General features: G+C 44.0%; 1 protein-coding gene across 1 annotated transcript in view; it reads left to right on the forward strand.

Annotated features, from left to right (window-relative positions):
• The window catches only part of vipr2 (vasoactive intestinal peptide receptor 2), a 36,746-nt gene extending 22,704 nt beyond the window's left edge, over positions 1–14,042 (forward strand). The window contains exons 6-13 of the mRNA XM_086204466.1: positions 1,249–1,381; positions 3,208–3,358; positions 3,818–3,878; positions 4,835–4,904; positions 5,216–5,307; positions 5,969–6,098; positions 6,217–6,258; positions 6,491–14,042. Of these exons, the coding sequence (XP_086060592.1) occupies positions 1,249–1,381; positions 3,208–3,358; positions 3,818–3,878; positions 4,835–4,904; positions 5,216–5,307; positions 5,969–6,098; positions 6,217–6,258; positions 6,491–6,664 (853 nt within the window). The 3' untranslated portion in view covers positions 6,665–14,042. The remainder of the gene's footprint in view (positions 1–1,248; positions 1,382–3,207; positions 3,359–3,817; positions 3,879–4,834; positions 4,905–5,215; positions 5,308–5,968; positions 6,099–6,216; positions 6,259–6,490) is intronic.
• The last annotated feature ends 2,030 nt before the right edge of the window (positions 14,043–16,072 follow it).

A 16,072-nucleotide genomic window follows, 5' to 3' on the forward strand; every position in this document is an offset into this window, starting at 1 on the left:
GAAGGATATTTGACAGTCGCTTTGTTAGCTTTGTCCTTCTAGTGATACAAAATCATAAAAGACGAAGATTGAATTTGGTAGACAAAACACAGAAGTTTGGAAGGCTTTTGTTCACCCGGACTTGATGACTGGTAACCATCCAAAATACAGTGGAACAAACCCATCGGCTCTTGGTGGAGGGAACCATGGAGATGACCACTTCCTGGTCCAACCAGAGCTTTGGACATGTGACCCAGCATCAGCATCCTTCAGGTGTAAATGCTCACAGTGGTGTCGGGGCCTTGTGGTGATATTCTACCTCCCAAAGTTCCCCTGATAAAACCTCACAGTGTCCCTAAAGCCCCTTATGTCTTTCTTCCTTTGTTCTCTTTATTTGTGCATTTTGGAGGCACAAATTCTGTCAGTGTAAGGATGACAATAATGGTAGTGAAGCATGGTAACCATGGCAACTGAAGACCAACCGTACTACACCGGCAACTACGGTGAAAGCCTTAGTCGGAACACGGAGGGAAGAACCAAACCGCTCCTACTTGAGCCCCTGAGCTGAGCTCAGAGGGACAAACTTCGATTGGAGAAGTGAGCTCACGCAGCCCAGTGCACGGCCTCGTCTGGGTTACAGTCTTGGATGTCCATGAGATTAGCAGAGGATCAGCAGATTATGCATCATGGATTTAGGCACCAAGAAGGTGGTGAAGGAGACTGGTTGCTGAGAGGCGGGGTTTCACCACTGCTAGTGTAGCGATAGGAGCTTTGTCCTGTTGACGTCTTCAAGTCAATGAGTAGTCAGGCTTAATCTCTTGTTTGCCACGCAGCTGATGATCAGCAGTCATCCAGAATCCAACCTCACGACCCCGGAGGTGCTACCTTCACTTCTAACTGTTCTAACTTCTAACTGGACTTCAACAACATGCTAACAGTTCCCACCCACCACCGTTTATCGTGCTAAGCTAACCAGTCCCTAATGCAGCTTCGGGGAGAGGAGGCTGCTTGAACTTGTTGTTGGTCTCTGGCGACGATCGACAGAAAATGTATTTCCCCAAATAAATTCCAGTGTTTTTAAAACTTTCCACATGCTCATCAAGCACAAATGTGACATTCTTTGGCGCATCATATTTGCATGAAATCTACAGTTTGGTGAATATTAATTTCCATATCCAAATGTAGAGCTTTTCCCACACAAATTGCGGCGTGAACACATCCTGTGACAACAGTAATTCCCCTTCACTGTGCTGTGTAACATTTACGCAGGAAGCTGCACTGCACCAGAAACTACATCCACCTCAACCTCTTCTTCTCCTTCATCCTGAGAGCCGTGGCGGTGTTGGTGAAAGACGACATCCTCTTCAACCGGAACTCGCAGTGCTCTAACCAGCCGTCGCTGGTAAGGTCACCACCCCTGTCCACACAGTCAGTTGTACCCTGAGGGAATCCAGCCAGTCAGCAACACACACGTGTGTGTGCTGTAACAACACAACTGTCACAAAAGTTCTCTTCTACTGTGACGCTCCTGGCCTCAGTTTGAGGTACAAACTGTGACTCTGAAAATTTAACACGTTTTCCAAATGTCTCATGACATGAGAAACACAGAAACGTCTATCGTGATATTTCTAGCTGTTTCTTAGGCCGATACCGGGATTTAATTTAGTCGGGTGTCGGCTGCGTAACACCTCGTAATGGACACGGGTTACAGCCTCCGCCAATGAAGCGGTGTTTCCATCATCAGCAGGTTTTACTCATGAGATAGGAGACTAGAAGCGAGACTCATGGGTCGTGAGGAGACGGTCCTTTCCGGGAGCTGCTCGTTTTTCTTTTAATTCTCACAAGACGAGGGTTTGGGTTTCTTTTTTTGAGTTTGTTACGAGCTCAATGTGGGATGACATGAAGGTCAGGTTTACAACTACAAACCAAAATGGTTCGATTTCTCAAGCGTGGACCAAGTTTAGCAGCACAGAATTACTCAACACATCAACACAAATGATGTTGTAAACGATAAACAACGGGGCGTCACGACCTCTACACTTAACGCAATATCAGAACTTGAACGCCTCCACATTGTATAGCTGTCACAGTGACCCTTGACCTTCAGGCTACCAAAGGTTTTTCAGGTTATCCTCGAGTCCCAGTGGAGGTTTGAGTATTTGTGTTCGTATGTGACATGTTTGTCAGTCGCTGAGTACCACACCTCTGTGCCCGCCTTCTTAATTGATGCGTTTCCTCCAAACTGCCCCACCAGGAAACTAATGAGCCCCAGCAAGAGGAAATCCCTTTGATGCTGAAAACAAGTTGCATGTTTGATCCCTGAACAAGTTCAGCTTAACCAGTGACAGGACTTTTCCCTCATCACGTCCCTCTACATGCCCCCGTTTGCTGGCATGTTGGAGAGGCGACGTCTGTGTAATAACTGCAGGATTTCTGTCAGGGCGCGCTGACCTTTGTCACTCCTTCTGCTCCCAGCTTGTAACATTGTCATCTACAAATTAAAGCTTATCCTTCTGCTGAACTTGCTGTTGGCTCCGGTGGGAAAAAACAAAAAAAAAGAGGGGGAATGTGTACCCACGTATCAGAATAATTAGCATAATTGCCTGATTAAGGCACTGCGTCTCTGTAGATATCTGGGTCCACTCCAGTCGTGTCCCGCCCAGAAGGACAAACAATAGGAGATGCACAAGTTGCTGAATGAGGAAACTACTTGAAGGTTAATTTCATGTCTGCAGTAATGCTGCTGTGACATTCTAACCTTTTAGGGGCAGACACAGAGTCTGTTACCTAGTTAACATCTTTGCCCTTTCACAACTTCCTTTTAATCAGGTACTACACACTCAAACTACCTGACGACTACTGAGGCGAAACACGTCAGTGGCTGCGTTTGCATGGAGGCCACAGCAAAGTCCACACTACACTGCCACGTGAACCGCTGTGATAGCATTTCAGTGGTAGAGGAAGGAGTCAACACTCGTGCACCTTTTAGAGCCAGTGCACCCTCCAGGGGTCCTCAGCTCAGGACGGCGCTGACCTGGCACCTGGAATTAAAGTGCGTTTAGTTATCACAATATAGAAAATGAAGGGGAACCACAGGAACTACTCAGCTACTCAAAGACAACCCGTCGCTGGCGTTGTCGGCTACCTGTCCCGCCTACACAGTGACTTCTTCCCCGGACAAATCGTGTCCCTGGTATTAATCCTGAAATCCTGTTTGTGTGCCCCCAGGTGGGCTGTAAAGCCAGCCTCGTGTTTTTCCAGTACTTCATCATGGCCAACTTCTTCTGGCTGCTGGTGGAGGGGCTCTACCTTCACACTCTGCTCGTCGTCATTTTCTCCGAGAACCGCCACTTCATGGTGTACATGCTCATCGGCTGGGGTAGGTCATCAGTGTTTGGTATGTTAGCGTGCAAAGAAAAGAAAAGAAAAGATCATTCTTTATTTAGACTCCATTGCCTTCTGCCACAATGGTTGGTAATCAAACTAAATGACCCAGTCTTCTCAGTGACCCATCACCAAGCTGTTAAGGTGTTTCTGGATACATCTGAGCTGGACCTCCACTAGGAGAGCATCAACGTGTAACACCCCCCCCCCCCCCCCCGCCAACCTCAGCTCCTGCAAAACTTAATAGGTTTCCACCAAATTTGGTGAAAATCATCCACACACTTTTTGCATAATCCTGCTGAAAGACAAACGCCACCAAAAATGCCACATGATCTCTTAGGTGGAGGGAATAATTGATCATAATCTATAAAAAAAAAGAGTAAAATGCGACACTGGCACATGAATTTGTTGATACGGCTCTCTTTTTATGTGCTTTGCTCGTGGCTCTTGGCAGGAATCCCCACGGTGTTCGTCTTTGTCTGGGTGATAACGAGGATTTATCTGGAAGACACAGGGTGAGTGCCCACGATGACACGACCACGGCAAGGGAGCGCCTCACGCGCTGCCTCGCATACCAGCCTCTCTCCCCACACCGTGTGAATGCCCCTCCTCCGCCTGGTAGAGTTGTTTATGATTTTGTTGTTTCTTATTTGACAGCAGACAGAATTTCATTCACATTAGCGAGTGGTGGCAGACATCACGTGTTTCATTAAATTTAATTAATGTTAGATTCTCCTATGAATTGTGAGTAATGAATCTCGACTTACAGACTAATAAGACAACTACGGCGTATGTCACAGAGCCGGTGGGATTACCAGTTGACATATGAGCCCAGGGCTGCCGATCAACCGCCTTCTGACTCACATTATTACAGTCGACAACGCGGCTCATTAACGAGGGAGACGTGGGCGCCTTCTAAAAATGAAACGGTATTTATAGAGAAGCAACTGGTAGGTTAAGACGCCGAGAGTGCAACTCAGATTTGTTGCTGTGCTGCGCCATTCAGCTTTGTTGTTAGTTAGTAAGTTTCCTCCCGACAACCCCGAAAGTAAGAACACATCCAAGCTCTGCTCTTGCCTACTTTCCTCCTCCCACCAAAATCCAGTCAGTTCATAGTTGAGCCTCAGTGGACCTTTGTGCCAAATCTAAAAAAAACAAAAAAAAAATCCCTCAAGGTGTTCCTGGAATATCGCATTAATGAGAACGGGGTGGGTGTGTGGACACGCACACAAAACGCCTCTGGTCTACAATCTTGGAAAAAGAAAACATTATGAAATTTGTTCCTCATAATTACGAGATTCTGAAGTTTAATGCCTGATTTTTATGTCTCCACGCGGGAGATTTGAGAATGCTCGTATCAATACTACTAGTACTAATACGAATACTGACACAAAGGCTGTCAGCCCGCCCACCGAGGGTTCACAGGAGGGACTGACGTAATGGAGGTACTTTGTTTTTGCTATGTGCTCAGATGCTGGGAGAGAAACGACAACCCCGTACCTAACTGGGTGATCAACGGACCAATTGGATTCTCCGTCATGGTGGGTCGAGTGTCATGACCCTCTGACTCATTCCACGTGTGATGCATTCAGCGTTCAACATTAGAAATTTCAGAAAATATCCCAAATGTTTTGTTTTTGTTTTTTTTTAACTCTCCAGGTCATTGTCGGCTGTCATCCACATTTTCTTTATCAAGCCGTTTGATCAGTAATCCACTAATAACTGAGCTCATAATAAACTAGAGTACTTCTGGTTGGCGGAGGGATATGTTGGTTGGATAAATGAGTGAATTCACCTCTTATGGGTCTCTGAGTTTCCTCCCTATTTGTGCTCTCTCCTGCCCGTCTCCAAGGTGAACTTTATCCTGTTCATTAGCATCATTCGGATCCTGGTTCAGAAGCTGAGGTGTCCCGACGTGGGTGGAAACGACCAATCACAATACAGGTATATCAGCACATGTGACGCTCTCCGCACAGCTTGGTGGGACTCTGACACACTCCTATTAATGTCCTGCAGTTCCAGTGTGTCAACATGCATCCTGAGAAAATCGTAAAAGTTGACAGATTGTGTCAGCGTCCGCGTGTCATTGATCTACACCTGCTCAGTCAGTGTCAGCCGCAGTGACAGTGCTTCTGGGTATAATTGGTTTATTATCTCAGACGCTCAGAGCATTTCAGATCCCTTCAGTGTTTGCTGTCTGGAGGGGAGGGAAACGTGTGCAGTTGTAAATGCAGTGTGAACACAATGCAGGCCAAACTGTACTGTTAGGAAACCGGCGTCTCTGTGCTCTGGTGCCGTTTGCGTGTAATCAAATGAGGTCATATGCTTACATTTGGCCACGCCCATCCTCAGAGGGTCGGTGGGAACTGAAGCGCATTTGCAGTAACGAGACCAGAGGCTCGGAGGAAGGACCGAGCTTCAGCTGATCTAAATAGTCGGGACACATTTAAACGTATTCTCAGGCAACTACTTCATCACCCACGATCCAGTCTTGGTCGATTTCCAACGAAAAAGTGTGCCTGCTGTTCCCATCAGTGCCATCAATCAAGCAGGCCTGAAATCTCACAGGTTTTTAACTGGAATTGTTCATTTCTGTGTCTGGCAGGAGGTTGGCCAAATCCACGCTGCTGCTGATCCCCCTGTTTGGGATTCACTACGTGGTCTTTGTTTCGCTCAGCGAATCCATCGCAGAAGATTATAGAATATTTTTTGACCTGGCCCTGGGATCCTTTCAGGTGCTGCATTCGTCATCTCCGCACTTCTGTTACTCTTCATGAATGTGTTCGTTTTTATGAAAAACAGATACAAAGATTCAAATGTTGATGATTTTCCGTTTCTGTTGCTGTTTTTCAGGGTCTGGTGGTTGCCATCCTGTACTGCTTCCTAAACAGCGAGGTAAGTTCTTAGCTACAGAGCTGGTACGTTTGGAGGAGGGAGCCGTGGAGGTGCTTTCTGCTGGACTAGAGAAACACCTCATTCCTGCTCTGTGGCATAGGAGTAGGGTTTTTTTTTTTTTCATCCGGCAATTTCCTAAGTTCGATTGCTTGTGTCGTCTTGTTGATTTGTCATCTAAACGCCGTAGGGGCGAGAGGCGGCGTGTTGAGTTGAATCATCTCATCTGTTGCAGGTCCAAGGAGAGCTAAAAAGGAAGTGGCGGAGCATGTATCTTGATTGCCGTCTGAACAGAGCTCGCCACTTGAACAGCACCTTCGCCTCCAGAAACGGTTCTGAACACATGGTGCAGTTTCACCGCAACTCCCGAACCCAGTCCATCCTTCAATCAGAGACCACGGTGCTGTGAGGACCAGAGTGATCCTTGAAAACAAAGACCGGTCCTCCAGCTGGACCTGAGCCGAATAGTTTCACGAGAGAAAAGTAACGGTGAAACTGGTGGTGAAGTACCACATGAGTGGGACCTGCATGTCATTTTAGGGCAGATTTTGATTTGGAAATCTGTGAAAGCCTTCAAAAACAAAATAAAAATCCCTGGAGTGATCCTCCAGGGATCCGCTCTGAGGGTGCAGCTGCCAGCAAGGAATTGCTGTTCTGTTCTCCGGCCGTCGGAGCAGAGGAAGCTCTGTTGAACCTGGTCCTGTCTTCAGGCTGAGGTACAAAATATATCTGACTTGTGTGCTTTATTCACGTTCAATTTAATATTTACAAAGAAACATGTGCCACTGCTGTAGAATTTGAAGTGATCTACAGTAGATTTTTTTTAAATTTCTGTAACAAAACAGATTATTCTATTTGAAAAGTAAATGTACGTGTACACCCAGAACACATTAGCTTGCTGCTTCTGGTTTGCATTTAGTTCTGGTTCAGGTTGAAATGATACTCCATCCAAAAAGTGTTCTACCTTCAAAATTCCCACAAACCGGCGACTGCAGAATGCATGAAGAGCCTTCCACGTATATTTAGTTTGAAGCCAATGGAGACTAACTAAAGAAAAAAAATAAAAGGCCCGAAAACATCAGTTCGCAAACTCTCAAGTGCGTCATCGACTGTCATCAGTCTTCATCCATCCACAACCCCAGACCTGCGACAACCTTCAGGTGCACTCCGTCAGGTTAATGCTGAATGAAGGAGTTTGTTTTCAGCTCAAGTCAAAGTATTTGTGGATTTCTGATCATGCGAGTGGATGAAGAAGTTGTGATCGTACCGGATGATGACCTTGAGGCTTTGTAAGTGGAGGTTCTTGGACAGTTTTGCTGTTATTAGCCGCCAGTTCCCATCAGCTTCAAGAAAAATATGTGTGCCTCCCCGAGTGAGCTGGAGCCACCTGCTCATAACGCCATCAAAATACACTTTTAGGGTGAATGATTGCCTCGAAGGTTTGTTGTTGGCTTTGACTCCCGTGTTCTTTTTGTGGCCTTTTGGAGCCAGAAAACGTTTGCATTTTATTTACCATCAACTTTATCCCTCTCAGCTGGAGACTTTTTTCTTTTCTTTTTTTTTAAAGTCACAGCGAATAGAAGTAAAAAAACAAACATAACAAATAGAATATCAAGCAACATACAGTTTATTGGTGTGATTTAATTCGTAAATCAATTCTTACACACGATTTAGTTGGCAAGAGTGTGTTCTTGAATTGGCTGATGCCAACCGACACCAATGTGTGAATTAAAGGAGTACAAGCACTTTTATTCCACTTCAAGTACTGTATGCACTTGATACCCTACAAATATTGATACATGATGTTAAAGGCTGTGAGACTCACTGCTTTGTAAGGTACCGAGGGTTCAGTCTGACCTGCAGCTGAAAACTTTATTAGCACGTTTTTAATCTGCTGCTACAATTTGTGTCTGACTGACTGACTGAAGTCCCTCCAGGTTAACAGTGTGAGAAGAATTAGATTTCTGAAGTCAGAATTAAGCTGGACTTTGAACATGCATGTAAACACAGTAGTCTGGCTGAAATCCTAAGTATGGAGGTTGGATAAAGACACCTAGATGAAGCGCTTCAATCAGCCCGGTGCAACAGGGATGCCGCTGGTTTACTTTTCTGGTTGGTGAACCAGAATGAAGTCTGGTTGCCATCGGTAAGGGGTCACACCGCCACCTGCCCCTCTGGAGGCAGACCTGCTTCGATCAGTAAATTGATTCTGGTATACCAGGACTGTTATTGGAGTCCAATTAAAGCACCAACTCCAGTCTTACGACAGTTCAACTGCTGGAGTGCGTGTTAACTCACTGACTTGTTCTGAAACTGTGTTGTGGCTGAAGATTATTTCAGCAGCAGAAGGAAATGTGTTTGTTACAGACGTGTACTCAAAAGGGAAAAGTCACCACTTTGTTGTTTGTGTGTCAAGTCAGTGTTGCTGGTAAATGTAGTCAATTGTGTGCTACAGTAGTGAGGCTTAAAAGCTGCTCAGTGGCAAAAGAAGCCAAAAACAAGCTGGAATTCCGGGTCTGGTCTTCCACGTAGCGCGAGAGGCTACCATCAGCTGAGCTTGCTGACTGAAAACTTAGCCCTTAGCTTACTTGTGTGGGGATAAAATAATTTCATCTGGCAGCTCTTTGAACTTTCCAAATGTTGTCAGATGTGAAGAATTAATTTAGTTTTGCTGAAGGATTCATTTTGCAGAAGTTGTGAAACTGGTAAAGTTTATTTACTGCTGCTTCTTTCACAAACTGAGCTTATAGGGAAAAGTCTTTGTAGCAAGTGTGAATCATGATGGTGTAATGGCACAGTTCGGCCACTATGTCGGGGGGGTGTCTGATGTGCATGTACGATGTTGACTTTAAAATGGCCGCCGACACCCTTCACACAGCAATGCCATCCCTTGACATGGTCTTGGGCTAAGACACAACGTCAGGCTCACTCATCTAGGACTTGTTTGCACCTCTGGGTCCACAGGGACGTACTTCCACTCATAAACAAAGGTTCTTTGCTGTTGTTGCTCGGATGGAAAAACTAGTTACTTTTTCCGAGAGGTGAAAATGGTATCCCAAAGTATGTCGGCAGAGGTTATAGATACATTTTACACTTCAAATGTAAGTCTGAGGCTGCAGCTGCAGAAGTCAAACATTCAGTCAGCATGCTAGAGTCCCCAGTCTTTGGGCCATCCCCCGTTTCTTGCAGATTGACGGTAGCTCGCCGCTTCTTGCCTCCATGCACAATATGACACAATAAAGCAAGTCCAGTTCCATTGCTGTGTAGGACTGAAGCCAGAGTTCGGTGCTCTCTGTCAGTGCAGCATGGTATGAGGAATTTACCGCATTTACCATCAACACTGATTCATAAAAGTAGTTGATTAGAGTCGAATTTTACCTTTTAAAAGAAGTTTCTTGTGTCACGCTCATCTTGGTCCAGTTCCCATCCATCTGATACTTGAAGCTTGACAATAATGATTCATGGATGAATGTTTGTCTTCTGGACTTTGGTAAAACAGGGTTGTTCTGTGTCTTCACTCCTGTACTGGTGAACTGCAGCGTTTCTAATGTATATTTAACGAACTGCTGTGACTGAGAAGTGCTGTGCATGCTCCCAACCCTTTACTTGTGCAACGATAGCTTTGACATTGCTATCGCTGATCTTTCACGATGAAACAGTGCAGGTGCAGAAAATGTTGTTTCACCAAAAAAGGATGTGTTGAGATCGTGTGTCCACACAGAGCTTCTGCTGAGACTGATGGCATAACAGTTTATCAGCTATCGTGTAACTATTCCAGGTTTTCCAGAGTTTGGAGAGAAAAGCATCTGCTGGAGGTGTTCCAGTGAGGGATTACGTCCCACATCAGAAAAATCCTGCATAGGTTTTTTTTAATATGCTGAATACAAATTCAACAAATTACAGCCTTGACGTGGAGGTTCGCGCAGAGATTCTGATCAGTTCCACCCACCATGTTTGAAATCCTCGCTGCTCAAACCCACGGGGAAAATTAGACTTCCCCCTTCGGATGATTTTAAATGGAAAAGAAAGAAAGAAAGTTTAGTCAACTCAAGTTCTAAACCACATCAGTGAAAAACAGACGGGCTGGAAGATTTAAAACAACTGAAGTAGAAGCAGAAGGACGTTGGCGTGGATGAAGCATTGAGCCTTGAGTGGCTCTCAAAAGAAATGGGATTGTCATCGCTGCACCCGGTGGTTTTGCAGGTAAAGTCGTTCCGACTTCATGTCTGATTCTGAAGCTGTCTGTCCTCTTTTCTGGGGAAGACAGACAAAAAGACTATTTTCCAAAAAGTTGATGTGTTCCTTTACGTATCGCTTTCTACTCCAGCCTCCACGAATGTGAACGACTGTGCGTTAATGACTGTGTCTGCAAACAACTGCGCTATAGTTTGTTCATCAAATGTTAATACTGAATGTTTAAAAGAATAGTTGGGCTAGAAAATCAAACTTTGCTCTGACGTCTTTTTCTAAACCATTTTTCTGCATTTTGCCGATTTGTTGAGTCAAACTCAACTGCAAATATGTTGAAGGTTAGGCCCTGCCCAGTGTAAAAGGACATTTTTGGGGTGATAATTCTTCCATCATGTGGTAATGGAAAAAAAAATGTAAGGTTCTAATTACAGCCTTGAAGGCAGGCGGTAACCTCCATAGTGTTGAACTCGAGCGAATCCTTTTATTTAAATGGGTTTTGCACAAAATCATTCAAAGAAAAGTCAGCAGTTGAAGCAGAAGTGACGTGTGGACATGAAGACTTTCAGTATCTGCAAGAGTTGATTTGGTTCATGCAGCAATTGTTGGGCAGCTGTTGCATGTGACTGTTTGCCTTTTGTCTTCGCTGTTGCTAAGTGGTTGTCAGCGTGTCCTTTTCTTGTACAATCTCATGTAATTTTTGTCAAAAGACGACATGAAAAAGGCAAAGCTTGCAGTTTGTAGCCTGTTACATTTTTGTTTTCAATGTTGTATTTAATTGTTGCCAGATGGCAAAAAAATATATATTTCGGTGACATTTGACTTAAGGCATATAGAAATCAGCGTCAAATTGTATACAATCACCTTTTAAAAAACATACAAGTTGTTATTAAATGGTCATTTTCAGACATTTTGTTGTGTTTGGGGTGGAAAAAAAGGGACTAAAGCCACCTTGGTGCCATAATTTATTTAATTTAGTCAATTTTTTTATTAAATCAATTAAACTATAATTGACTTCTTTAACTGAGCTCCCAAAACCAATCCAGCATTCTAATAGAACAGTAACCAGACCTCCTAGTGCCTTAAAAGAGAAGACTCAACACAGGCCCCAACCATACATTCAGAAAATAATATACTTTTGTCTTGAGTTTAGTCTATAAAATGTTGGAGGGAAAACTTAGTGCATGTTTGGGTTGGAGGTTTGAGAATCTCCTCCTGGATGTATGGAAACCGCAGACTATCATCTGCGTCACGGCGAGTGTTACTGCGATTGCAGAAAGAGGAGGTGGAGAAGTAGAACGGCGGGACTGAGCGTTGAGGTTTGAACAATGCAGGGCACTAACTTTCAGAGCTTCTGTAAAGAAGCTACTCCGCACGACATCGAAGGTTCTGGGCTTTTGACAAATTAGTTTGGGTCTCAACACCTGCATGTAGTGATTCCCTTTATATTTAACGCTGTCAGCAGATGGGGTGGAAGTGTTTGCGGAGGTGAGACGTGGCAATGTCAAAATGTCCTGGGTAAAGAATAAGCAGCCAGATGTTTGCCCTTGGCCAGTCCAGAGGGAGTGCATGCGGTGCCTTTCTGTTTCACGCTGAATGTACCGAAGCTGTCACACAATCAGACAATGCTTACGTGTGCTTAAAAAGACGCCATCAGACGGGCATATTTTGGTTTTGCCTTCACAACTTTGGCACAACTGGCCCATGAAGTAGAACGTCAAATTTAAGAGAGATCAAATTTATCTACTCCTATATGTTTTAATCCGATGTGTAATTACTCAACTAATGGCCTTAAAAAAATCTCAGAAATTTGTCGCAAATGATAAGTTTTTAGTGAGGGAATCGATTGACTTCCCTGCCTGTGTGAATGTGTCGGGGAGCTCAAACTGACCTGTCAAAATGTTGAGCGCTGTTAGGAAAGTAGGGGTGTGCCTGTAAGTTCAGTGTGACACGCTACAGACTTTGGACCCTTTTGTGGTTGGCGATGTATCACTGGAAATGTAGTGGAACTGGTATCGGGTCCTGCCCACCATGTCCCACAGCTACTATACCAGATCCTTTAATCAATGACCAACCTTGATTTTTGTTTGAGGAAATACTGGTATTTGCACATGTTGTGATGCCAAGGAAGTGCACAACAGCTACAGCGTGTAGGATTTAAGACTACAGAGTACCTGTGGTCACTTCCTGGTGTGCCAACAATGTGTTCAAACGATCAGTGATGCATTTTTGCATTTAATCTCCTAAACGAAGAGCTTTCTGACAGTTGGGTTCATGCTGTTGGAGGGGCTGACACACGGATACATGACAAGCGTGTCGGTATATTAGTCAGTGAAAAAGTGAGATGGTAAAATAGCATTTACAGTCCGTATGCTGCGAATCAGAATGAATAAGTAAACATCAAATTTTGTGCAATAATGTCAACAAATGGCTATTACACTTCTACTGTTAAGGAAGACAGCCGCCATGTTTAATGTTGTGACCTGCACTTCCGGCCGCGGATGTTAAACTCAGGTCACTTTTTGTCAACTCAGCTCGTGTTTCTCAACTTCTGACTTTGTTTTTGTTTTTTTTTTAACACTTATTTATGGACCGGAGAAATTCCGATGTCTGTCTGTCATCAAAGTACTTTGGCCAAACTAGGTTTCACTGGAGAACGAAAGAGGTGCCATGCACAAGTGAAATCACAATCTCACTGTCTGTGTGTTGACTGACAAGTTAGGCTGTGGGTTTTTTGTCCCCTGCATTCATACATGAAGCAGTCCAACTGTGGTCATTTGTCAGCTCTCTTCTCGTGTCCGACAATGGAACCGAACGCTGTCACGGCTGACGGAAGACTGAGCCACATGTAGATCTGTTCTCCACGGACTGTTGGTAGCTGGATGCGGTGTTCACTGGTCTGCTTTCTGAAACCCTGCAAATCACGAAAGGATTGAAAAAAAAAACCCCATTAAAACACAAATAATCCAACGTTACGTCGACCCATAACAGCTGTATGCCTTAAGAGAAGTGTTACCATGTTTGCTACAAACTGTGCAAGATGTTTGTGTAACTATAAGTAACTCAGTCTCAACTCAAAGGGTGTTGGCTTGTTCATATTTACTGACATGGTGCAGAGTATCATGTCTCTATTGTACACGTGTTTGTATAAAGACGCCATGAATGTCATTTAACAGATGATTGATGAAGGCTACCTTTGTAAGCGTTGTGCTGTGTGAATGTAACTTTGCATTTTGATATTTTATATTAAAAATGGAGAGATTTTAGGAGCCTATCTGACTCAATTCTCCGAAACTGGATCAGTAAACATGCTAACATTTGTGATGTTTCTAAAAAAAGGCCCTCCTGTGTTTGGATCATTTTGCCTGCTGTCTCCTTTAAAATGTTATCAGCCAAAGCCACCGGGGAGATAATGTGCGATTTAAAAGACGTTCACAACATTTGTATTCAGGGAGAATAAACCCTAATAATAGAGACAAGATGAATTGCAATGCATTGTACACAAAATGACTTGACTTGAGGATTTGCTCTCATCTTTGTGTGGTCACCAAGCTTTGTGCAGTGTTGCGCGACATTTTACTGCCTCAATTCAGAAAATTACACACACAAACCTTTTTTTGTTTGTCGTTTGTTGTTTTTTTTGGGGCGGGGGGGGGGGAACTTTTGTGAAACACTAAAGCTGTGCTTTCAGTTGGACACAAACCAGAACAAACGTGACGGGATCCAGTAGAAGGTACAGACTTCCATTATGTTGCTGGACAGTTGGAACTCCTCAATGGGAGGATTTCTTCTGCTGTCCTTTTTTTAATCTTTTGTTGATTTTTCTTGAAAGTGTGTGTGCATAAAAGAGAGCAACTGACAAATGACCAGTTTTGGTCTTTTGAAGCATTTTTGTAACATGTAATTGTTTTTGGTATGACTCGTGATGCAGCAGGAGGAGAAAAGAACAGTCAGATTTCACACTGCCGCAAAGTCAAGACTGTAAGACCTCTGACAGCAGCAGGAAGTTGACTTGTCAGAAACATTTGTGACTTCCTCTGCTGCTGGTTCCAGGTGATGACCCCTACAAGGCGGACATGCGACCTCTCAAGCAGAGAGTTGAACCTGTCAGATGAGCAGAAAGAGCTGGAGGCGCGCCACATCCCCCAAGCTCTGATGGTGATCATGGACCACCTAAAAAGTGAGTAGGCGAGTAGGGGGGGCGACAGTGTTCCCCTCATGTTTGACTGACATGTTTTGACCAAACTAAGACTTATGGGAGCGCATTTCAGGCTCTGCTTCTTGGGACATTACCCCTCAGCAAAAATGAATCCGGGCGCTGTGGAGGCCTAACGTGCAAAAAAGAAATTGAACCAAATGTGTCCATTACAATCTAATTTGGCCTCGTCAAACAGATCAGAGTGAAGAAACGGCTCAAAGACTCGCGCAAAGCAGACAAAGTGAACAGTTCATACAGCAGACTACCAGAAAAGAAACGTGGAGATGAAAATGAGTCCCCAGCAACGTTTGTCAAGTGTGTCAGTGGCACCACATCCTCACATCTCACAGCACGTCAAACGTCCCACAGCCCTCTGAACTGCTCTCTGATTAAAATGATCTCACTCATCAGAAACCAGCGCAAGCAACAGACCACAAACTCCCCTCAGTCCGTTCATACCACTGTAACTGCATGAGGAATTACACACACAGACACACACGGGGAGAATGAACTACAAGTTAAGAAGAGCGTTATGAATTTTAACACGAGCGCCCAAAGCTTCAAGTTCTACCAACTTGCGTCTTTAAAAAAAAAAAAAAACTCAGTGAGGAGCTTCATCAACTAAAATCATGTGATTTTTTTTTTTTTTTTTAAAAAGGGCTACGCAAAGAAGTTATGCTGTACAAAATATCATGCTGATGTTCAAAAGGCAGCGTATTTTCAAGGGTGTGACCTCTGAAAAATGTTCAACTTGGGGTAGAGTCGTGTAACACTAATTAATTATAATTTATTGCAGCCCACTGCTCTGACACAACTGAAAACAGCTCTGCTTTAATGAGAAAGCAGAGATGGAAAAGTAGTTGATTTTTTTTTTTTTAATTCGAATGAATGTGCTGGTCTCTGCTTCAATTAAAGACATAACTTACGAAAATGCTACCGACTGCAAATGAGAAGAAGAAGAAGAAAAAAAACCAACAAAAAAAAACCCCAACCCAATCCACACGCTGCTCAAATGTAAGTAAAATTTTAAGGGAACAAAACTTTCGTTGTCCAGACAGTTTGCTGATGTGGTTACACCTGATGGGCTGGGAGATTAAATCTCAAGGAATGCATGTCCTGACCCCCTCTGGCTAGAATGCGTCTTGTGATTGTTCATGTTTAAGGGGCCTTGAGGGCCAAAATCTCATCAAAATAAAACGATTAACGCATATACTTGCACCGGAGGGTGTGAGACCACATCAGCAGCTGGGGCTTCTTATTAGATACTAACTATTAGGCTGTTCCCAGGGTAAACCTCTCCACTTTTGAGCTGCAGCTCACAATAAAATTAAAAAACAAAAAAAATTGTTATTGTCGGCCATAATTCCTGCAAACTCTGAGAAGCGCAGGGCTTGGCGCTGGCTTGCACAGAGACGTGCTAATAAAAATGAA

The sequence above is a fragment of the Aulostomus chinensis genome, chromosome 5 (assembly GCF_037954235.1).
Source record: "Aulostomus chinensis isolate RoL2024-O1b breed Wild chromosome 5, RoL_Achi_v1.0, whole genome shotgun sequence".
NCBI classification, from domain to species: Eukaryota; Metazoa; Chordata; class Actinopteri; order Syngnathiformes; family Aulostomidae; genus Aulostomus; species Aulostomus chinensis.